The sequence below is a fragment of the Cephus cinctus genome, unplaced genomic scaffold (genome assembly GCF_000341935.2).
Source record: "Cephus cinctus unplaced genomic scaffold, Ccin1 Ccin1_scaffold0215, whole genome shotgun sequence".
Taxonomy (NCBI): domain Eukaryota; kingdom Metazoa; phylum Arthropoda; class Insecta; order Hymenoptera; family Cephidae; genus Cephus; species Cephus cinctus.
Genome location: NW_014332933.1, coordinates 2,352,946 through 2,376,056, shown reverse-complemented (window position 1 = coordinate 2,376,056; position 23,111 = coordinate 2,352,946). Strand labels below are relative to the sequence as shown.

At 35.8% G+C, this 23,111-nt stretch overlaps 3 protein-coding genes across 12 annotated transcripts; 1 reads left to right on the top strand and 2 right to left on the bottom strand.

The window, feature by feature from the left end:
• The first annotated feature begins 51 nt into the window (after positions 1-51).
• On the top strand, positions 52-15,069 carry LOC107265347 (BMP-2-inducible protein kinase). 4 transcript variants are annotated; one of them, XM_015734728.2, is made up of 13 exons: positions 52-410; positions 1,301-1,416; positions 2,529-2,662; positions 2,772-2,883; positions 2,968-3,171; positions 3,244-3,347; positions 3,420-3,552; positions 3,642-4,275; positions 4,357-4,708; positions 4,876-5,026; positions 5,475-5,724; positions 5,833-5,880; positions 10,775-15,069. In XM_015734728.2, the coding sequence occupies exons 1-13, from the start codon at positions 296-298 to the stop codon at positions 12,787-12,789; spliced, it is 4,368 nt and encodes a 1,455-aa protein (XP_015590214.1). In that variant the 5' UTR covers positions 52-295; the 3' UTR covers positions 12,790-15,069. The 4 variants fall into 4 exon arrangements, with proteins under 4 accessions (XP_015590214.1, XP_015590213.1, XP_015590212.1 ...); XM_015734727.2 differs by having other exon boundaries at positions 4,876-5,035; positions 5,836-5,880; XM_015734726.2 differs by having other exon boundaries at positions 53-410; positions 4,876-5,035.
• Positions 15,070-15,822: 753 nt separating this feature from the next.
• LOC107265348 lies at positions 15,823-19,080 on the bottom strand. Of its 5 annotated transcripts, XM_015734734.2 has the most exons (5): positions 18,881-19,080; positions 18,698-18,771; positions 17,078-17,559; positions 16,806-17,013; positions 15,823-16,723 (listed from the first exon to the last, which is right to left on the bottom strand). In XM_015734734.2, exons 3-5 carry the CDS (start codon positions 17,416-17,418, stop codon positions 16,487-16,489), a joined length of 786 nt encoding a protein of 261 aa, XP_015590220.1. In that variant the 5' UTR covers positions 17,419-17,559; positions 18,698-18,771; positions 18,881-19,080; the 3' UTR covers positions 15,823-16,486. The 5 variants fall into 5 exon arrangements, with proteins under 5 accessions (XP_015590220.1, XP_015590217.1, XP_024938432.1 ...); XM_015734731.2 differs by having other exon boundaries at positions 17,876-19,080; XM_025082664.1 differs by having other exon boundaries at positions 17,078-18,771.
• Positions 19,081-19,273: 193 nt separating this feature from the next.
• LOC107265349 (mitochondrial import inner membrane translocase subunit Tim23) lies at positions 19,274-22,712 on the bottom strand. Of its 3 annotated transcripts, none has more exons than XM_025082667.1 (6): positions 22,347-22,704; positions 21,707-22,232; positions 21,379-21,628; positions 21,114-21,283; positions 20,908-21,033; positions 19,274-19,444 (listed from the first exon to the last, which is right to left on the bottom strand). In XM_025082667.1, exons 2-5 carry the CDS (start codon positions 21,798-21,800, stop codon positions 20,912-20,914), a joined length of 636 nt encoding a protein of 211 aa, XP_024938435.1. In that variant the 5' UTR covers positions 21,801-22,232; positions 22,347-22,704; the 3' UTR covers positions 19,274-19,444; positions 20,908-20,911. The 3 variants fall into 3 exon arrangements, with proteins under 3 accessions (XP_024938435.1, XP_024938434.1, XP_015590221.1); XM_025082666.1 differs by having other exon boundaries at positions 20,916-21,033; XM_015734735.1 differs by lacking the exon at positions 21,707-22,232 and having other exon boundaries at positions 20,916-21,033; positions 22,347-22,712.
• Positions 22,713-23,111: the final 399 nt, after the last annotated feature.

The window sequence follows — 23,111 nt, the reverse complement described above, 5'->3', positions numbered from 1 at the left end:
AGTGAAACACATATGTTTCCGGCGATGTTTCTGCGGAAGAGGGCGTGCGCAGTAAGCGCAGCCTTAAAATGTCGGCTGGCTGAAATACGTTAACTGTTATCATGATAAAATTGATTTTTCTTGGTTAAGTTTACGCGCAATTAACACAAGAACGGCCGGCGTACAGTGCAGACAGTACAGGGCTACTAGGTAAAGTCCTTTTGTTTTTGGGGATCGCGTACCACGCGGTGGAAACCGGGCGAGAAAGCCTTATGTCAAGCCAGTTGGGGATAGGGAGGGCCGACGACGTGCCAACATGAAGAAGCTCTTCTCGAAGATCGACAACACTTCCAAGGAACCGAATAGCTATGTGGGCAAGGTCTTCGTCGTGGGTCGGCATACAGTTACCGTCGAGGAAGTTCTTGCTGAAGGTATATCCTTTCTTGAACATTATTTTTAGCCTGCACTTTCTACGCCCAATATTCTTTTATCTTTTACTCTCTGCTAATCTTATCCTGGACCGTTGATACCACCCTGAATTCTAATGTAAATCCTGATTTTTAAATTCTTGTATTTTGTATCCGATTCGTCCTTCTTGATCATTTTGAATAAACCAATTTCCATGTGATAGATCCTAGATTGAAGAAGTTTTTCAAATTTTTAAACGAATGGGGTCAATGAAAGTTATACTTTTCATCTTTATCATAATTTGTGGATTATAAACTTTATATTATTTATCGTAAACACAATTTGCATATCTGCTCGTTTATATAACTTTTTTTTACTGTGTCATAAATTGAATTACTATTTTTATATACATTTAAAGATTTATTGATAGTTGAGAAATATTGTTTTTCTGTAAACAGTTTTTGTAGAAAACATACATTTGTATAAATTCTCTGTATTGTGAAATAACACAAGCATAGATGTATTACTAAATATTTAAATGAGAGTCAAATAAGTGATGCAAGGTTAAAACAGTTAACTCAGCCAATAAGCTAATATGGAGCAATAGATAATTGATTTTAATCGAAGTGAATCATATTGTGATTGTTAAAGCTGCATAATAGATCAAAATTTATCAATCCATAAGTATTATGATAAAGGATTATCATTTATATATCTCTTCAATTTATCTCAAACTGTGTTTATTCACAACTACTCTCTGCCATATTTTTGCAACAGTCAATCAGACTTTACATTGAGATTAAAGGAATGGATATAATTTTCCTATATTTATCTATATTCATTTGTCTCTTATGGGTAGATAAATTTAATATGAATATATCTAACAATTGGTATATTTTATTTTAATTTATAGGAGGATTTGCTGTGGTGTTCCTTGTCAAGTCATCGAGTGGTCGATATGCACTTAAACGCATGTATGTCAACAACGAACATGATCTTAATGTTTGTAAGAGAGAGATACAAATTGCTGTAAGTACAGTTAAACAATAACTTCTTTGTAAACGGTTGATAGAAATATGTATTCAGTTATCAGAAGGTTAGGAAGTATATAATAAATTTGGAAGAAATTTGATAACAAACTTTATCTCAAATATATTTCCTTTGCACAAAATACACTATAGAATATATCCAACTACTCAGTGGTTTACTTGGCATATCAAGGGTATAAATTGAGGCCAAACTTTCTCATATAAAGTTTTCCTCTATGAAATCATGACTATTATTTGCCTCCATAAAAGATTTCTTGTTTATAGAGTTCACAAATTGTTTGTGCACCTTAAAAATTAGCAATCAATATCAATTGAATTAATGGCCAATCTACGAACAGATTAGCAATTATGATGCACTAAAGTTGCATCGTATTTCGTGCATTTATAAAAAAAGGTTTCACAAGCAATTAAAATCTAATATTATCCTCAGTAGATCGTATTTATATCTCCATTTAGCCATACCATCCGCCTCTTAATCAGCTATCTTCATCCTAAACCTTCAGACGAAGGAAACCAGCCTATACACAATCATAAATATTTAAACGAATGACTACATTATAATTTAATAGAAAAATTACACATATCCTTTTATTGCAGTCTGAACTTTCCTGTTACAGAGAATTTCATACAATCGAATTACGATATAAGTTTTCTTTCTCTCTCTCGCTCTATCTCTCGTTTTTGCTTCATTCTGTCTTTAAAGGATGATTAATAAAACCATATTTTGTATCGCACTCCTTATTTTTTGCGTTACTTTGGTAACGCTGAGGACATCTGCAAAATCACATCTTCTATTTGGTTGAGCGAAAAATGTATATCTTAGTTATCACTTCGCATCTTATTTATGCGAATGAATATATCTTCAATTAACATTATCTATAGACTTTTATGTAATGTCGTAGAAAAAAGAAAAAAAAGAGTGATGCTCCAATTTTTATTGGCACTCTTCACAAGAGTTTACTGTGTAGCAATATCCATTACGTTCGCGTTCAACCATGACAACGATAAAATACATGCAAACAGAATACTCAGGACACGCTGTATTCGTTATGACGTATATTGGAATAGTCCACGCAATGTTTTTGCTTATAGAGTAACTTGAGTGGTCATAAGAACATCATAGGATATGTGGATAGCAGCATCAGCCACACAGGCAATGGAGTTCATGAACTTTTACTCCTGATGCCATATTGCAAGTCTCAAGTTCTTCAAATGATGAACAACAGGTTGGCATTTTTAGAATTGCTCACTGTTTACTGTTACTTCCGGGTTGAATCACACAGTAGACTATTATCCGGTTCGTACGTAAGATGGGGTATTATGATTACTTTACAGGCTTCAAACTGGCTTCAGTGAGTCGGAAGTTCTTCACATTTTTTGTGATGTTTGCGAGGCTGTGTCACGACTACATCATTGTCAAACTCCAATAATACACAGGGACCTGAAGGTAGGTCAGTTTAAATAAATGTCGTTACTTCTTTTTCACGTAATAATCCTAAAGAGTATTGACCACAAATTATATTCTGTTTAGGTCGAGAATATACTGTTAGCTGATTCAGGTCACTATGTCTTATGCGATTTTGGATCAGCAACTGGTAAAGTCCTTAATCCAAGCGTTCAGGGTGCATCAATAGTCGAAGAAGAAATTAAAAAATATACTACACTAAGCTATAGAGCACCAGAGATGGTTGACATGTATTGCGGTAAACCAATCACAACCAAGGCCGATATATGGGTAAGACAGAATTAAGTTTGATTGAAAAACAAAAAGAAATGGAAGTTTAAAGAATGATTCATTCTAATTCAGGCACTGGGCTGTTTGCTATATAAGCTCTGCTTCTTCACCCTTCCATTTGGCGAGAGTACTCTCGCCATCCAATCAGGAAATTTTGTTATACCTGATAATTCGAGGTTCGTGTCGTTGACAATTAAATACTAGATTGTAATTTGAACGTGAGTTTGAAAGAGAATTTGATGTTTCAGATACAGCAAATCTTTGCATTGCTTGATTAGATACATGCTCGAGCCAGACCCGGATGTTCGACCTGACATCTATCAAGTTTCGGTGATAGCTTTCCAGATACAAGGGAAGGATTGTCCTGTGCAGAATCTTCATGTGAGTCTTGGATAATTTTATTGCATAACATTAAATTCTTATGAGCTTAAATTGTTTAGAGAATGTAATGTATGTGCATATTTTTACAGAAAGTTCCGACCCCCACTCTTGATTCCCTTCCATGTCCTTGCATCGAGTCGGATAGTATGAAGCGATCATCGTCGGTAAAAGTAGCAAAACCTACTCCAATAACAGCAGTAGAAGGTACCTCTGTAGCCCCCAGACAGAGGCCAAAAGGCCAGGCCGTTGGCACAGGGCCAATAAGCATAGGCGGTCAGATCGTAGGTCAAATATCTGGCCAGGGCAATCAACTGCAGTCCCAAAACTCTATAGGAAATTCGGTTTCCTATGTTCAAGTTAACCAACAAATTACTCCCGTAAACACACCACAGTCTTATTTAGTTCAGAATATACAGAACATCCAGACAATTCCTGTAAACCCGCAGCAGCCGTCGTTACAGCTCTCGACTCAATCATCCTTTGCCCAAGTTACACCTCACATTTCCTCCCCAAATCAAGCTGCTCCATTTGGACAAGGCCAAACTCAGCAATCGCCGTTTGGGCAATCCCAGAGTCCTATGATAAGTCATTCTCCTTTGACTCATCAATCTCCTGTAACCGTACAGGATAAGAATCCTTACTACTTCGATTCACGACACGAACCGAGAACTTCAACTTCGACTGTCAATGAGGATAACTTGGACGCCCTGTTCCCAGCTTCCGGTAAGAAAACATTTGCAGTTTCACGTCGACGAACACGATCCTAGAATACGGATAATTTCGATGCTTTGCTTCCTTTTACAGGGTATCCTGATCCCTTCAAAGATGATGCACGGTCTATGCCACCTCCAGCGAAAATTCCTCCTCCGGTGGCTCCTAAACCAGGTTCTGCGAAGATTCTTCAAAAATTAACTACACCAACCAATATAGCACCGCCACCAAAGTTGACGACTCCCACCCAGCTAGCACCTAAGCTAAATACACCAACGGGGACATGTAAGTTGACACCGAGTATGACTCCGGTTCTACCGAAACCGGTTAACAAGATGGAGAGCCTTAGCCAAAGTATCAGCTCAAGCGCTTCGCCACCAGAGAGTCCCACGTTGTCATCCTCACGACATAGAAGAAACGTCAGCGATACTAGTGCTTTCAACAAGTAAGTATCTGGCTTTGCGATGGTTATGACACTGCTCGATTTTTATCCCACGCAAAAGGTCTTCGCATCGATGCCCATCATCTCGTTGATTGTGACTAAAAATTGACAGTTTATCGCAACCACTATCGCCGCTCCTATTCGTCAAGAGATTCTTATTTGTATTACAGCGGCCATTTCGATGTTCACAGAGTATTTGCAAACGAGACCTCTCAGTTCCTAGCACCTTACGAGGCCTCGGTTAAACCTCGCTCGGGAGGTACAACACCTCCCGAAGTCCCGGCCGATATTAGGCCTTCTATAGGAGCTAGTGCCTCGCATGTACGTGTTGTAAGTACTAAAATGCACGTCCTTACTTTTATTTGAATTATAATTATTTCTCTCAATATTCCCAGGACGTTCCTTCTTTCATTTCAATGACTATTGGCAACCCTTGAACGTAGACCTTCAATCTTAACATATTTTTTTTGTGTTTGTATTTTTGTCATAATTACTAAACTTTTCCTGCGTTTATTCTAATTATCAGTTTTACCAACTTCTGTTTCTAATTATAAAGCATTTAAGTTCAAGTTCTGCACTGCACCTAGATATAATTAGTTATAAATTAATGATAGAATCGAGAAAAAGAATTATGGATATCGAATTACGTCGTTGACACGACTCCCATGTTAATAAAATGGATAAAATTAGGCCACCGAAAAATCGATTATTGATGGACTTTATGCCGCGTTTGCGTACTACAAATATTCCAACTTTTTTCGTGTATTAGGGCGAACTCTCAAGCGTAGCAAGTGTCGAGGGAAGATCATTGAGCGCGGATGTAGCAGCTTGGAATCCATTCGAGGACACGCAACCGTTTAGTCAGCTTACGGAGGATCATATTTTTGGCGCAGAATTTGACAAGATCAGAAGAGGAAGTAACAGCAGCATAAGTGGAGTTAAAAGTCGAGAAAGTCTTGTGATGACTTATTCCGACTTACCCGAAGATCCCTTTGAATCTGCACCCTTCAGCTTACCTAGTAAGTTAATTTCTGGAAAATTGAATTTTTTCAAGTTTTCGTTTTCAAATTAAGTGTCATTAATGTCTCTTCTCTCTGGAACTCCACGTAACGAAAATTTCGTTTCAGCAGGCAAGAAGAATAAACTAGGATCAAAGGCTGCTGCTATTGCTGGAGGTAATGCATGAGATTCTTACTTTCCTATATATATAGTATATATATACACCATATATATACTTTACCTTCATCCGTTTTCACTTCTTTAAAATCTACTAATCCCATTCATTGTCAACAAGTACTACATATACTCATATTAACAGGCAACCTTCTGTCTACTTATCTTTCATAATACAATTAGGTTTCACCTAACCAGAGAAAGCTTAAAACTTTCGAGTCCTTATCTGTGCTAAGCGTTCCCTGGAATAGGCACTTCAGGTGTAATACTATTAACGAATTATACTGTCGACGATTAATTCGACGTAACTTTGAATCCGATATTTTTCTTCGTTATGAGTAACAATCAAATGTCAATCCAAATTTTTTAAAAAATTACTTAAATACTTGGGGCTTTCGATGAGTATTATTTACGCTTTAAATTATGCATAATACTAAGCTAGTTGGCCATTCCGCTGAATATCCTCGCTGTATTTCACTAGCGAGCTTCAGCACAGTCTAAAGACTTGAAATAGAAATTGTTTAAAGTTTTATCGAATTCAAAAAGACTTCGAGAATACGGCTGTTAGAATGCCAATTGGAGAATTAATTAATTTCCATTGACCCACCAAAGGTACCAAATTAGTATTAAAGGCGTTTAAATAATTTCTTATTCTATACGCGTGCTTTTTCTTTTAATTTTAATTGTTTCAGTATAACACATGTTACATCGACAGTCTGTTGTTCTATCTTTACTGAAATGTTCATAAGTGCTCTAGTCCATATTCCATCGAATTGAAATCCTTGATTACGTCGTTAAAGGATTCTATACTTTGTTAGCTTAAAACAAAAAGAAGAGAAATCATTTTCTTTAAGTTAGTTACTCCATTGGATATCGTACTTACGTGAGGAAACAAGACATTCGAATTTGATTTTTCGATAAGGGGAAACGCGTTGTGAATAAATATGAAAATTAAGAATAATATCATAATCGCGTTTATTCCGCTCTAGTTTATGTTAGGTTAGATTATTGGAAAAATTTATTTGTCAAGTCTGTGCAAAGTGACTTGATCTTTCCCAATGATTACTCTGACACTCTTTTAATAATGATCAAATCTATAATGTCTCAACGCTTAAGTCACTTGTTTACATCTTCCACAATTTGCATCCATTTAATTTTCACATAGTACCTAACTGAACTGCAGTCATATCTGATATGGTCATTGCATTAGCGAGCCACGTCATGGCTGTGCAAAATACGAGCAACTAACGTCGACAAGAGAATATGATATAAGATATCAACTTTAGTGTCAATGACAAACAAAAGACCATTAATAGGATATCCAGCAATAATTCCACTGTGGAAGATAATTGTGGAAAATGTATTGTGATTCTGTTTTGCTCAGTTATTAATTACGCTCAATTACACAGAGAGAAGAATACGATCAATTAATTTTAGCTAATTCATAAGTTTAATGCGTTCACCGTGCATTGAAGCTCAGTGGTACGACGATAAAATGACAAACAAAAAAAAAAAGAAAAAAGAAGAAAAACGAAAAGTATAATGAGAATATATAAGAAACGATACATCGAATCTGAGATTCGTGTTACAATACAATATCTAGCTAATACGTTATCATTACTGTTGTAATTACTCTATACATATATAACGTTGTGCTTGCAAACAAAACAAACTATTGTCAACGCATAATAAGTGATATAAATTTATAATCTATACAATATTAAAAACCATGCGTACCACCCCGTCGCCAGTACTTGCAAATGCGAACCCGATAATTGCGTCAACTAAGTAATTCCTACAAGAGATTTAATTTCTGGGCTGACAATTGCAATTGCAAGTGACGGTGGACCATGCGGTGTGGTGAGGAGGTAAAAGGGGCTGAAAAAGAAACTGTGAGGAACGTTACATATATAAATATATAAAATGTATTATTACTTATAATACGTCACAGATTGCTTGGGCAAGATATTTTTGCTCTATACATATTATAAATATATATATATATATATATATATATAGCCTTGTGCTTCGAATCACAATGGCAATTGTATAGTAGATAGTAAACGTGGCGACGGGAAGGAAGGGCCGTGATATATAACTTTATTTTCGAGATGAAAAGAAAAGAAAGAATGAGATCTTAGGTAAACTCCTGCGAGCGGCATGCGGTTGCGAATTAAAGTCTCTAGTTTTGTAACGTGCATATACATTGTTCGTTTATTTTTGACGACGCGCGCGTAACATTGCCGAAGTTCGTAATGCTGATCGAACAAAGTGGACCCTTTCTTTTCACATCGTCTCTCTCTCTATATATATATATATATATGTACACAATGCGTATTAATATAGATATACATATATAAATATAGACATACGAAGGAGTTATATTGCGTTAAAAGAATAGACGAAGAAGAAAATAAGATACGGAAAACGTAACGCTATGGTGTTAATATAACGAGGCGATTGTCGCGTTTCTATTTGCGCGTCTTACGATGTTGCTGGCAAAAAGGCTATAGTGATCGCTAGGCAATGCCTGTACTTATTGATACTATTGATTATGCGTTTGCTTAACTAAATTTCACGTGTACGGCGGCACGATTAAGATCCCTATTTCATACAATGTTTGGTTTCGTTATTAATAGTTGAATTCTTTTCTTTGATATCTGCACAGTAATTAACTGAAAATAATTTCAATGGATGTCTGTCCCAGTTACTAACGATTAGCTGTAACTGGCGAAAAAAGAATAATTCGAATTTTTGTGTATGTCACTTTCACGATTCTCTTGAAGTTTTCATTATTCGTGAGTCGTTAGATTCGTTTGTTTGGCTTTTCGATGTTGAAATTATTGGTGTGTCTTTTATAAACGGGGAGATTGTACACCTCGTGATTCATGAAGTGAAATAGAAGTGAAACGAGCTTTTTTCCACTTTTGAAACTACAGACTGTACGATTCAGCCTCTTGAACCATACTTGGTAAATCTGGGAGAGTATGTAAATTTTGTATCTGCTTTCTGTATGTATATTTGTCTTTTTCATGTGGAAATGTCTTTTAACCACGAGTATTACTGACTGGAACTTATGGATTTATGTATTTAATTACTACGAAGAGTCATTCGAAGACCTTTGGGACAAGAAAACGAGACAGTTCAATTAATCAATATTAATTTATTGTTCTATCGATACCTCGGAGTATTCCAGAGGATTGTAAACAACTTGTACTCGCGTTATCTTTCCGGAATGTCTTCGGTAACGTCCCAGTGAGTAAGTACAAAGAGGGAAAGAAAAAGGAATAATCCGCAGATACGAGAAAACTCGGTACGAGCTTACGAATCCGCTTCTTCGTAATTAGTCATGGAAGCTACCGAAACATACTTATTACATATAATATATATACTTATTATATATATCTATGTCTGTCCACTGTCTGGAACACCCTAATGAGTTTGGGAGGCCTAAAATTGAATTTAATCTGCTCCTATGAGAATTCACAGCATATTGGATTTAACAATTTGTGCAATTTCATTGTCTCTGTCCTGCATTGCATCCCGCCTATGGTGTCTAACGTGTGTCGAGTATTCATAATTACAATTTAAAAAAGGGGAAGACGGAATTTGCTCTTTATTGTAACGTTGGAATAGATTTTTCTTCATTGTGCGACCAATTGAATTGTCAAAATGCGGCAATACCGTGCCGTGCGTTACCATCCGAATTTGTTCCCCATCGGATCCCTCTTTTTAAATATTTTTCTTCCCTTGTCAAATCCTTCACGCACCGTAGGGGGTTGATAATCTTGGACATTGCTATTCTCGCTGTATTACAATAAACCATGTTGGAGCAATAAACATGTACATTAGCACTTTGCGTACTCTTCTTTCCAATAGTCACTTTCTGAAAAAACGTAGCAATTCTTTGACATCGACCGACCATGAGAGTTCAGCGTTACAAGACTCTTTATGTATATATTTTTTTGTCGAGACAACACTTTACTGTTAAACTATTTATTATTTATCGATACTCACGCATAATTTTCTGTCGTTGGATGAAGTCGAAAGTATTACTGCGTTTTACTTCTTTTCTCTACATTTTTATTTTCAAATACTCCCGAACCCCAGAATCTGATTAGGACTGTTCCAGACGAGGTGGTGGTGCTACTAACATTAATTGTATATAGATTATTTTGTCTTTAATTAATTATGTGATTGAGCGACCTTTATGAGATGTTTCATATTATTCGGAAAGCAATCAAGCCATTTCGCACACTACACTGACAACTCATTGTCTGCAGCAGGCCTAATCAGACTCCTTATATCTTTTAGAATTAGTTTGTATTTTATTCACTGTCTTGTCGTATTCCTTTGTTCAGCATTAATACTTGCTCTGAAAATTGATTAGCTTTTTCATCTTGTTCCGGTACTTGGATGACTTTGCTGGAGAGTCAATTAGTCAAAGTGCATCAAAAGTCAATACCTGAATGACCTTGATACATGCATTCACTATATTTTCAATTGCATGAAAGATTTAGCGTGACTTTGACATTGCTCTTATTGTATAATTAGTCATTGTTTTATTCTTTAGTTCTTTATAGATACTTGTCATATGAAACTTGGAAACTAGAATTAGATTTGGTATATGAGAAAGGTCTGGAAGACGATATGCGTGCAGCATTTAATTACATATATATTCATATATATATGTGTGTATGACAGTGTAGAATAATTTGTGCATTTGTTTAACGTACGTTTTTCATAGATTGATTCAAGATCTTAGGTAAGTACAATCGTTTTAGTTTAATCAGATGATTCTGATAATTGGAATCGTCTCTTTTGCTTCAGAATATCTTTTACCATTAAGGGAGTTTATCACGATTTAAAAACCTATTGTGAACTTTTGTTTTCCAGGTAAATCTGTCGAAGGGAGAGCTAAGTTACCAGTTACCAAGTGGAGTCCTGAGGGAGAGCCTGCTGCTGTAGACGACGAGGCATCTTTATTAGCTGAATCTAGTCCTGTGTCACCGCCTTTTGTCAGGGCACCTGTGGAGGATCGTTCCAAGTATGAAAAGCTAGCATTCAATGCTGACGAAGTGTCCAGTGACAGCGACAAGGAGATTCCGCAGAGAACTGAAGAGAGAATCAAGAAGAAGAGAAGAAGAGTCAAGGGTGTCTTGAATAGGAGGAAGAAGGAGGCTGCTCAGGATCCAGGAAATGCACCTGTCGAATACGAGTCAGATGACTCCATAGGATCAGCCAGTGATTTGAAGGCCATGAATGACGAAGATTGCAATCTGGATAATGATGAGGACGAAAGAGAGAAAATAGATGAGACCATCTCCGAGAGCGTTAGAACCTGTGGAAGCTCGGCGTATCATGCTGAGTGTGAATCCGTTGCTACTCACGAGGAGGATCATCGAATCAGGAAACCTAGGAAACATCACAGGAATCAGCCGTTACCCACTATAGATGCTGATCCAGTAGTTGGACATCAGTACGGCGAGAAACCTCTTCTGCTGGACGACGAACTGGATCCAGAATCTAAACCGGAACAGTCGCATGGAGATCCATTCGTTGGACATCAGTACGGCTCGAAACCATTACTATTTAATAACGGCAGCTCCTCTGATGAAATAGAAAATACTAAGACGCTTAACAATGGTTTATGGAAAGTCGAGGAAGACGTATTTGCCTTGGCACCGTTCCCTAGGCCGACCAGTTCCAGAAAGAGCAGCAGTAGTCGTGACAACGGACCAAAACCAGTGGGTCAGTCGAGCATCACAAACTCACCTCATAATTCTAACTTAGTCACTCCGATATCCAGCTCGCCCATAGTATCCGGATCTCTGGTCGACCTAGATAATCAAACCAAATTCCGGTACTTAGCACCATCAAGACCACTCCAAACTATAACAGACAGTTCTACAAGTAATTATGAAAATGTGGACTTCTCTGTTCCTCCGCTTCGTCGAGCTTCAAATGATACTGCTGCACAACCGACCCCGGATGATTCAGAGAAGAATGACAAGGACCTCTTTGGCTCTTCACCCTTCAGTTCCACTGGCTTCACAAATCCTTTCAATAGTATGACAAGCTATCCTACTACTAATGAACAAACTCCCCAATCTGTACCAACGCCCACGACTCAACCACCTTTGTATGCAGATTATACAAACATTACACCACAACCCTATCATCCCCCAAGTGATTTCCACGCAACGCAACCAACTGTGGCTTCGAATTCAAAGTTCGGTGTAGTCACTGTCAACTCCAGTAACCTCAACGCAGAATCGCCAAAGGATCTTTTCGGTTCGATACCCTTTGAAGAGTTTGCCTCCCTGACGATGACAAGCCAACAACGACCAACATCATTACCACTCTCTCAGTCACCAACTTTTGTAGATCACGCCCTGAGCACCATACTCTCAACCAGTGCACAGTCTTCGTACTCTGGCCAGGCCCCATCGATTATACAACCAACCTACACGGTTCAGCCTGTACGTCATACAGCAAGGATTATTGTTCACTCTATGAACAATGTATCAGGACCAGAAATCTCACCGGATATTATATCACCAATGTCACCAGAGCCTCTAGTCACGGACGATTCACCTAAACACAAAAAGGACAAGTTGAAATCCGACAAGTCCAAGTACCACCTTATAAATGAAAATCGTGGAGACGCTATAAACGTTTTGCCTGTGAAGATATCCCACAAGTCGAAGAGTTCAACATCCAAAAAGACACCGAAAGGGAAAAAGAGTGCTGCAGCCGTAGCTGGGTTCAGTAATATGAGCTTCGAAGACTTCCCCAGTGATGAAAATGAGGAAAGACAACCCGGTCCAAGAGTGGCACCTTTTGAAGTGATACGAGAAACTGAGAAGCGTTTTGGATCCTTGAAGAGGAGGAGCAATCCGTTCACCTGAGAACGACAGAATAACGGAAACAGCTAGTACGAGGCTTTTTAGTATAGGACTCACTGTGAATTATTCGAGTCTTGTTTTATGTGAAAGAGGGGTCGTATTGGGAAGAGTACTTGGTTTAAAATGTATTGGCTATATCTTGCAGCTCCTACGCGTATCCAGAAAGCTTTTAATTTCAACTGACTGAGAATAACTGTTATATTTTCCATTTTCCTCATAATTCTTCTTGCTATTCCAAATTAGAAACCAAGTGCACTTCGTGATCGTTTCGAGACCTCATTCGCGTCAGGTGCATCTATTGCGCATTTCGAAAACAGTAGTCCAAGAGCAAACTAACTTTTCTTCACGTGAAATACGCTTTGTAATGTAGAAAATCTGAACACTCGGAATCGCGAATTGTCAGCGTTTCTTGGAGCGTCCGCGAAGTTATTGTTGCATAAGTGATAGCAAAAAAAATATAGAAATGAGATAAGATTCAACATTCGTACGAAAAAAAAAAAAAAAATGACAATGGTGCATTAAACAATACTCTTTTACGAGCGTGAGATATTAACAAAAAAGAAGAGTATTCAATTATACACAATAACTATCTTAGAGCCGTGTCTCGCATTAGGCTAGGACGTTTGTACTGTTGCGTAACTAGAAGTAACAAAAAAAGAAGCAACAATAGCATCAACCAATATAAACTAGCGCAGAAACGTAGCAACGAGAAAAATTTTATGAGATCTCGGTATTTTCTTTATTTCTTTTTTTCCTCAAAGAAACAACGGGTTGTTGAACTTGGCAGCTTGATACCAAAAAAAAGGGAAAAAAACAGAAAAAAAAAAGAAACAGAAAATAAAACGAAAAGGAATAATACCAGAGGAAACTTAAGGAGAACAAACAGAGCACACGCATCTATTTTTGCTGCTACGCGTTTTCACTACATTTGTACACTTTGAGATTCCTAGATTTCTACTAGCGTTATAAAAAAAAAAGTATATGAATCCACTACAAGACTATTACCGAATAGCGAAATATACCAATTTACAATGACACCGTACAAGTAACTCGCGAATATTAGAATTTCGCGAACGTGGAATTCGCGTGTGCGTTTTTAGGTATATATACTGTATATATCGTTGCGACCTACGAGATAAGCATCTCCGAAATGTTAGTGTATCATATTTTTTTTTTCTCGGCAGCAGCATTTGGTTGTGTATCGGAAAGAAGTACAGAACAAAGATGAAGTACGTATAGTCTTAGAATTCATAAAGGCGCAGTATGTAGCATTGACTTTATTCTTCTGTCAGACGTCATCGTATGGTTTATTTACTGACTATCTTTGGCACTTTAAAGAAAAATGGAAAAAAAAAAATAAAAAATTCCATATTAGGCAAATAATGAAAAAATTTTTTGGAACTATTATTAATTCTCTGCTCTAAAAATTGCCTTATCACATAAGACTGAACAACCAACAGTCACTGTTGATGTTTAGAAAATTTTTTAAATTTCTTATCCCAACAAAAATCCATTATTTACGTACGATTACAATTCCGCCATACGATTGATTAATATGACGATACGAGAGGATTCAGACAAAGCACCCTGACCTTTGACCCAGCGACACTATATAATACTGAGACATCGAGGCGTTAAAATTATATCCGATTACATGAATTTATTATATTTGGCTTTTATATATTACGTACGGATCGAGTAAATCACAGCTGGTGATCTTCATCTTTAATAAGTTAACTTGGCGATAAGTTATTGGAAGAGGTTGTATGTAATTCGGCATTCGGAAAAGCAAAAGGCAGAAAGATGAGACAATATTATAAACAAGCGTACGGTTAAACAAAATATAAATATATATATTATATAAATATTATATACATAAAAGCTAATATGTATGTATATATTTATATATAGTAACTGTAGATAAACTAGTACGTATATGATTAGGTGCCTTCCTTTATTAAAAACAAAAAAAATTGTCTCCGGGCTTGTATTATGTGTTGTGTCGTAGAGATAAACTATAGTAATGCTACTGTCAGACAAAACAAGTCAATTGTACCTATATACAAGTGTGCACGTATAAAACGTACAAGTTTACAATGAATCATCAAAAATGAGAAAGCTTCTTCAGTTTCAGTTCCTACAGACGCGATTCAAGGGAACTCTTGTTAATTCCTTTGATTAATTATTTAAACCGTATGGCAGAACATTGAAAGGCTTTTGCAAATTGTGGGTAAAACTCAAAATACTTGCTGATGTATTACTATAAATTTAGAAAGAGTGTAATGAGGTTATGATTATTGAATTTTCAATCCTTTCTTCTGCTACGTAATCATTTTTTTTTTATATTACGGTATAGAGTACCGCTCGGTGCTAGAAAAATATTAAAATAATTTACGTTTACAACGGACAGTGTAAAACAGTCGAAAGGTGATTTTCGAAATAATTTTTTTTTCTTTATGATTTTTCCTTTTTTAGAGGCAAATAATTTTCTAATCAAATTACCCTTTCGACCTTTATACAAGTTTCGTAACATTCCTTCCGTTTTTAGATTCACTCTTCTCTCTTCTTGTGTTTCTCTTTTCTTTTTCTTTTTATTATTTTCGTTTTCGCTTCTTCATAATTATAGTCATATTTATTGCTTTTACTTTGGCATTTTTCTTCGGTGCTCACTTTCCGTTTTGTTCGTTGCTCGTGATATATACCACCAATATAATTCTCTCACTGCCCGTAACCAAATTTCACAGTATTTCGTACAATTTTCAATGCGAACGACAAAGTATTTCTTTCCTTTTATGTCGCGCGAGGCGATCTTCGTTCGTCGCCTGCGTGAAAATTGAACAATTATGTTTGCGATTTGGACAGTCCTCCACTTCTTCACTGTAAATCTTCAACCAGCGTTTATAGGGTAACACCTGGTTTCATGAAATTTTTACACATGACGTGTATCAAACGGGAAAGTTTCTTTTTCTTCTTTTTGCATTTAGTTGCGAGCCAATTGTATTCACGTTCGCATGGCCGTATCGAAACGTTACACAATTTATCACAGGAACACTCTAGATCTTACATTTCTGTTTTCCGATAATGTCCATACACTATTTATGTATAAAAGACCAGTTGTTACAATTGTATTTTGTTGTTATCGTGTTTACATAGTTATTAATTTAATTCGAAAGTCATTGCAAGTAGTAAGGATTAGTAATAATTATGTATTATTATTATTGCTACATATAGAGATGAAATAATATATATATTATATATACATACATATGTATTATATATATAACGAAATAAGAACTTAAGCGACGCGTCAACTTGGAATGTCTGAATTTTCCATAAATTTATTTTTTTCGAGAGCATTACTTAATTGTAATAAGTTTTGCGACATACTTTCCCTCGAGTGAATAGGTAACACGATGTACATAAAAAAAATACCATTAATGTCCCTATGTATAAAACACAGACAGCTAAAATAAACTCTATTATAATATAAGCAGATAAAACTCGGCTGGATATTAAAATAATTCATTGAAAAAAGAAGCATGTCATGTTTACAAAACAGTTCCTATCGATTCGATCAACACCAGAGTAGTACGTTTCGACTATTGAAAAAAAATAGAGAATATTATTATGCTTGATGCAGGTACGTATGTCTCTTAAGATAATTATATTCGAAATTTAATCTCTTTTATGTGTCTGATTGTCAACAGCAGCAGCAACATAATTTTTCACCGAGACTCTTGTTCCTCCGCCTTGCCATTATGGTGCTGATGACGAATATGCCTACCCAGACGAAGAGATTGAACCAGGAAGTTGTAATGGAGAATTGCAGTGCCAGACCAGTATTTATTTCATCACCACGTCTCCAGTTGTTGGTATCTGGATGAATATAGTCCATAAAGTCGAGAATAGCACCACAGGAGAGACGATTGTGAATTGCCTGAATGTACGAGAGGTAATCATGAATTTGCTTTAATTTTTATTTGACCAAGAGAAATGTAGTTAAAAAATTCAAATTATACCTGAGTTTCCAGAACTCCAGAACGTAATTTATTAACCAAGTATCTCCTGTACTGTTCGCAGGTCTTGTAATAACCATCAGTGATGACCACAGCATGTGCAAGAGACAGACAGCAAATCAAAGCTGCAAGACAGGCTACAGGCATCCATTGTTTGCAAGGTGATCTTTGCTTGGGACGAATAACCACGACTTCGCCTTCCAGATTGTTTCTGGAATTATTTAATCATTGGATTAACAGTCATAGAAGCTGTATGATGCTAGTGTATTCTTTACCTGTTGTAATAACTGGGACTACGTGATATCGTTCTTGGCTCATCCATACTTCTTGTGAAGCAAGATCTGTAGCCATGGTATGCACCAAGGCAGACACCAATCAGTAATGATGGTACCAAGGCATAAGTAGCAAAGTGGCAGACCTTTCCATCTCCGCCCATAAAACTTCCAAATGTGTTTATACCGTAAAGGACACATCCGCAGTCAAGATTTATGCAACTGTTGAACGTCCTATCCCAATGTTGCCATGGCACCACCAAGGATATTATGGAGATGATACATAAGGCCGCAGAACTTGAGTAAAGTGTAGCCAGGATGTTTTCAGCTTGTGCGGAATTCATTTTTTTATATTGATAGTCGAGTTATAGAATCTTACAGAGTTTTATGAACCCAAACTAATAAATCTATAGACTCTGAGTTTGGGGATTCTATGAAACATTTTTTTTTGTATTTATTCAGGTTATCTGGAGTTGGTGTATTTCCTGGAAGAAGAACAATGCTCATTCTCAACTGAAATTTACTTTGGAAATGAATGGAGCTGAATCGATAAAGCTTTTAAGAGCGCAGTATCTAATTCGGTGTATGACGATACACGTGGAATCCCGTGAAACAAATTAATTTCATTATACAAATATACAGCCCGTCATGTAAATGTATGGCAGTGCTAAACCTTGCCTGAGGTATCCTTCGTGTAAAAGTTTTTAAATCATGTACGGACAGAATTTTTAACATTTTCAATATTCATTGGAATTCACAGTAGAGAAGTCCTATGATTTTAAGTCGTGAACAGAAACATACCTATGGGGATCAATTCTTTTAGATATTTTTTTATTTCCATAACGTAGAAGTTGATATCGTAAATTGTTGTTAAACATTCAGGCAGCTGTCAGATTTTTGAAAAACTTAATCAATAACTTCACTAATGGTTAATTAAAATTAATTTTTATATACAAAGTCAAGTATTCTGATTCCTTGACGTCGTAAGATTTATTTAAAAATCAAGAAACACTGAAGTATAAATAGGCACTGTTCAATTCGATGGAAGGTTGAGTTTAAGCAGATCCGTTAGTTGCGAAGATTGCATAGCAACTGACTTGCTTACTCTGAAGGAACCGACGTGTAAAGGATATAAATATTTTCGAAGTACATCACAGTATACTCATTCGACTTTTCCATTTTCTTAAATATTTTCTAATTAGTATTTCTCATCTTGATATTCACTTGTCAATATCCAAAGTCTGCAGAGACACCTTGTCGCATTAATATTACCATAAACGACCTGATTACAATTTATTAATTAAATCACGAGTTACGTTGAGTACGCGAATTCTTTACCAAAAATCTACTGAATAAATTAGCATCTAGTATACTTCTAATGCTTTATGAAATTTGACATTCGCATGACACATTTCTCAGGAATCTTGCACCTCTCAAATTTTTTTAAGCGATTGAAAGTGTTGCGATAATGGTCTTGCCAGCTCTGAAGATTATATACGCCCAGATTTCAGATAACGTTCAAATATTTATTTTCTGCGGCACACTTAAGTGCATGCGTACAAACTTCACTTGCTCACTATATGTTAAAACGCTATATTGTGTAGTAATTTAAGCAATAGTTACCTCTGACCACGCACTTAAGTATCATAGAAAAAAAAAAATTAGAAACCATATGTCATAATTGACAACTGTTAGATCTGTAACGTGAACAACAAGTGGATTAGACGCTGATATAGTTCACAATTAAAAATCTAACTACGTATATAGGTGAAGGAGACTAATAAACTTATTTTAAACATCACGTACCGACTGGTATTGATTCTTCATTGATTTATATCACAATAGAAATTGTACGTGGAATCTTATATTGAATTACTACAGTTTGAAGACCGGTTAAATATTATTGAACTCAATTTAATGTCGGAAGTTAATTTTAATTGTAAAAACAGACTCACTCCAGGAGCTTGAGAAAAATCAAACTTCCGTATGAAAAGCTGGTCTCACAATCAACTGATATCAAGAACACGCTGGCAACCAGATAGACTTTGATAAGATTAAACTACTTTTCCTAACGGTGCCTCATCGATGGTTGCAAATATATATCATACACCTCCATATAAGAATCTTTAAAAATGCCAATTTCTATTATAGACCTGTGATCTATCAGCTAGTCGAAATATAACTAAATAACATGCAGCGTTTAATGGATAGTGCATGGTATATTTACACTTCTTTATTTGAGTTACATGGTATTGCATAATTCTAAAAATTGTTCGTCTTGCAATCCACGATGAAATTTTCTATTTACAAGGCAGGGAAAATTCGTTGCTAGTCTCTAAGTAGTTGGGGATGCCAAATGGTCATTTTGATCTGCAAGAGAATAGAAGGTGTTTCAAGATCCTTTAAAATAAAATTTTTACTATGTATGTAAACGCGCAAGGGGCACGAATTAAATCCATGAGTTCTATGTAAAATGTATCGTATATGAATACCATTAGGAAGTATAAAGTAGGAGCCAATTTTTACATGGAAAAGTCTTTTTATTCTTTTATACTAATTACATATCTTTTCCTTTTCAAATGATGTCTAAAAAGTATGCAGTATATTATGACACTAGTGATCATTCGTGAACATCTGGGGCAGTTGTAGTTCCGCTATGGATACTTGGATTGTCGACATATACCTCCAGCTACGGCGCCATTTACTAGAACCTCGTTATTTACAGGTTACTTGTATTTAAGGTGATATTGTAACAGGGAATAATTTAAACAATATATTAATAATGTGTATTCATACCCGACAGTTGTCTGAATGGTACTGCATTAGTTTTTAGTTCTGAGATCAATGCATGTACATGTACAAAGCACAGCTTAAACCATGGGCGTATTTTAATTTGTTAGAGAAAGATATATGACTTTTGGATAGTCACTCGATTGGTTATATTAATTCAAGTTGAATAAAAGTTATCGATTATGAAATGCGTATGATTTTCATGTATGTATAGGTTCAAGAGAGTATGATTTGTTACAAATAAAAGACATGTTTAATTTTAACAGCAAGGATGATATAAATAAAGCAGAGAATGAATTTGTATCGCGAAGTATTGTTTGTGTTGTTGTTTTACTATCGCTCTATGGCCTTTTTTATGTTGATTCGCAACATTAATAGACAGGAAAATATAACGAGGAAAAAATATCTTTATAATAATTTGCATATATTGGCTAATGTAATTATTAGAATTTTCTTTAGTAGAAATTGGCTCCTAGTGACTTAGGAATTGTACTGCTTCGACGTTCCCACTCTAATTCTGATTAATCCAGATTAAATATGTAGCATCAAGTATATACTACGCTAGGACTTTTTTATGTACGATACTATTTAATACTTTAACAAATTTACATTGCACTAATTAGTACTGCGAAAGCTTCTTTTACTATCATATTTAATGATTTTAATATTTAAATTGAGTTCTCTTATTATTTTATATCGAATCAATCTGCAGCTTTATACTTTCTTGTTGAAACAAATAATAAAGAAAGTGCACAAGAGTTTTGGAAGCTTCCGTTCCAAAAACAGAATTGAGAACTCTGAACCATTAATATTTTCTCCAATGTTGCTATTAAATAATCCATTCATAGTAGTACATTGAAATATTCTACGAGACAGTCATTGACATATCTGACTGAGGTCAAAATATCTTTACTTTTTTATTATTAAAATTCAACAATACGCGTTGCTTGTACTAAGGAAAAACGCAGTAGCTGCTTTAATAATCAAAGTGGGAACGTTCACAACAGATGAGGTTTGGCTAAAGGTGCTGCTGGTACACACACAGTCTTACGCCGGATTCATGCTGTGATGTCTAAATTGGGAAAAAGATTCTCGGCTATTCCATAGGCAGTAGAGTGATGCGATTCCTAGACCAACGCCACCTCCTAATGCACATTTACGCAGTCCAGCTGTGAAAAGAGTGGCTTCGTTATAAAAACTTATTCAAAAATATATCAACATACGTCAACGGAATGATAAATGGCGATACCTGTGGATTTGAAGAGCATTCCGGTCGCAGAGGCTGCTGCTAAAGTATTCAAGGAATCATCTGTACCCCTGACCCAAGATAAAAGTACACCAAACCCACTGTACATCACAGAGACTACTCCCAGTGTGTTTGCCAGTGATGAACCATGTTTCATAACATGATTAATTAATCTGCAAATAATAAATATGTTTTAAATATAGTATAAATTTTGCTTTATTAGTCCAATGCTGAACCATACAAAGGAATAAAATACAACTTTTCTTACTGTGTCCGTCTTAATTTTCCTGTTTGACCCGCAAGGGTTGTCGCCTTTAAGCCTTTGTAAAAACCATTGGCACCTCCAACTCCTGCACCTATTATACATGCAGCACCAATTTGGCTGAAAGCCAATTCAAATCTCCCTCGTTGCTTTACAGCTCCTTCAGGAAATATAAACTCTGGCTGAGTGGCAGGTAGGTATGATGGATCGAAGTTCAAGTATGGACTAAGAGGAGCAAGTCCAGGTTGTGATGTAACTGTTAAAAGTAAATTACATAATACATAAAGAGCTTGATACTATACAAAGTTATTGAAAAAGCCAAGTGTCAATGTACATTGTGGATAAACATTATCTTCCAAAACAGAACTTGATGTTTTCTTGCTGCCACCAAATATCTCGCCATTAATATCATTAATAATAGAAGCCATGAGCAGCAATGGTTTGACAAACTAATTACAGATCTAATAAAAACCAAACTGAACAAATGGTATACAATAATAGAGGAAATCCTTGGAAATACATTAATTTCTAAGTCATTTTTATGTCAGAGTAATTGGTACGGTCCCCTGTTGTTACTTTCCATATGATGCTCACATGTTAGCTCCACGATAGTTTTTGTTTTTCCTAAAGGGAAAGCATTACTCCATAGAATATACACATAGCAGAAAGTAATAAACCTGCATATATTAAACAAAATCAGTATAGAACAAGATTACTTCCAAAAAGTGCTCCATCGCTGTTCGATACCATACAAAATAGGAAGAGTCAGAAGTATCAAAATACATCAATAGCTCCAAAAATTGATTAAAAATTCTCATATACCAACACAATTACATAACTGCACGTGTCCTTGTACCACTCTGAAATAATTTCTTCTGCAATGTAATGTGCTTCCAAAGTATCAAGAGGTTGGAATCAATTTTCTCAAAGACATTTAAGAGTAGAAATGGAAATTGAAACAAATCATGACTCACCAGGTACGTTCATATTGTCGTTTCGTCTATTATACATGTTCGACGCACTTTGCGTGTTCTTGTCGCGTAAATCAATCATTTTTTTCGTTTCACCGAGCTCCTAGCTCGCTGATCATTAACCGCGAATATTGCAAAGGGCGAGCGTGTACGCGCCTATCGAAGCGAGAGGCAACGTGGGCTACCAACGGTACAGATGAAAATCTGTTCGACAATTTTATTTCGTGGATCACAGCACGTATACAATAAGTATACCACTTCTGCAAAATGCTGCAAGACAATTAACAGAAGCTGCTAGAACCAATATATAAATATATATATTTTTTAACTATGCTACCAACCGCACTGCATGCACGTTTGGCATGCAGTAATATTAGCAGCTAATTGCAAGTATGCTTATAAACCGATTTCAGTTTATACCAAAGATATCTTTATCTACTCTAACGATAATTATATGAAACTGGTTACTCGTTAGGATAAATAGGTTTCTTCATTGATCTCGGTAGATATTGTACCAGTAGAGCATAAAAGAAAGAAATACATATGATAACAAAAAAGCTCGATAAGAAAAGTCTTGGGGAAGACTAGTTTGAATTTCAAAAGTTACATTAAAAATAATGGTATTATTCTTTAATAATTTTTAGTTTGTTAATATCTAGATTATTTGATTATATAAAATGTCATCATATCTGAAATATAACGAGTTCCCAAGCGTCAGGACATTTAGCGCTATTAACTGTTTTGAATTATACATTTAAATAGAGTGAA

Bases quoted from the DNA above. Each gene is read 5' to 3' on its own strand.
- LOC107265347 (XM_015734726.2), top strand. From the start codon at position 296: ATGAAGAAGCTCTTCTCGAAGATCGACAACACTTCCAAGGAACCGAAT. The intron at 2,884-2,967 runs GTAGGTCAGTTT...TATTCTGTTTAG, and splicing joins TAATACACAGGGACCTGAAG to GTCGAGAATATACTGTTAGC. The intron at 3,348-3,419 runs GTTCGTGTCGTT...TTGATGTTTCAG, and splicing joins GTTATACCTGATAATTCGAG to ATACAGCAAATCTTTGCATT.
- LOC107265349 (XM_025082666.1), bottom strand. From the start codon at position 21,800: ATGGCTTCTATTATTAATGATATTAATGGCGAGATATTTGGTGGCAGC. The intron at 21,284-21,378 runs GTAAGAAAAGTT...TATTATTTGCAG, and splicing joins GGAAAATTAAGACGGACACA to ATTAATTAATCATGTTATGA. The intron at 21,034-21,113 runs GTATCGCCATTT...CTCTTTTCACAG, and splicing joins AATGCTCTTCAAATCCACAG to CTGGACTGCGTAAATGTGCA.
- LOC107265348 (XM_025082662.1), bottom strand. From the start codon at position 17,418: ATGAATTCCGCACAAGCTGAAAACATCCTGGCTACACTTTACTCAAGT. The intron at 17,014-17,077 runs GTAAAGAATACA...AAATAATTCCAG, and splicing joins AGTCCCAGTTATTACAACAG to AAACAATCTGGAAGGCGAAG. The intron at 16,724-16,805 runs GTATAATTTGAA...TCGTACATTCAG, and splicing joins CTGGAGTTCTGGAAACTCAG to GCAATTCACAATCGTCTCTC.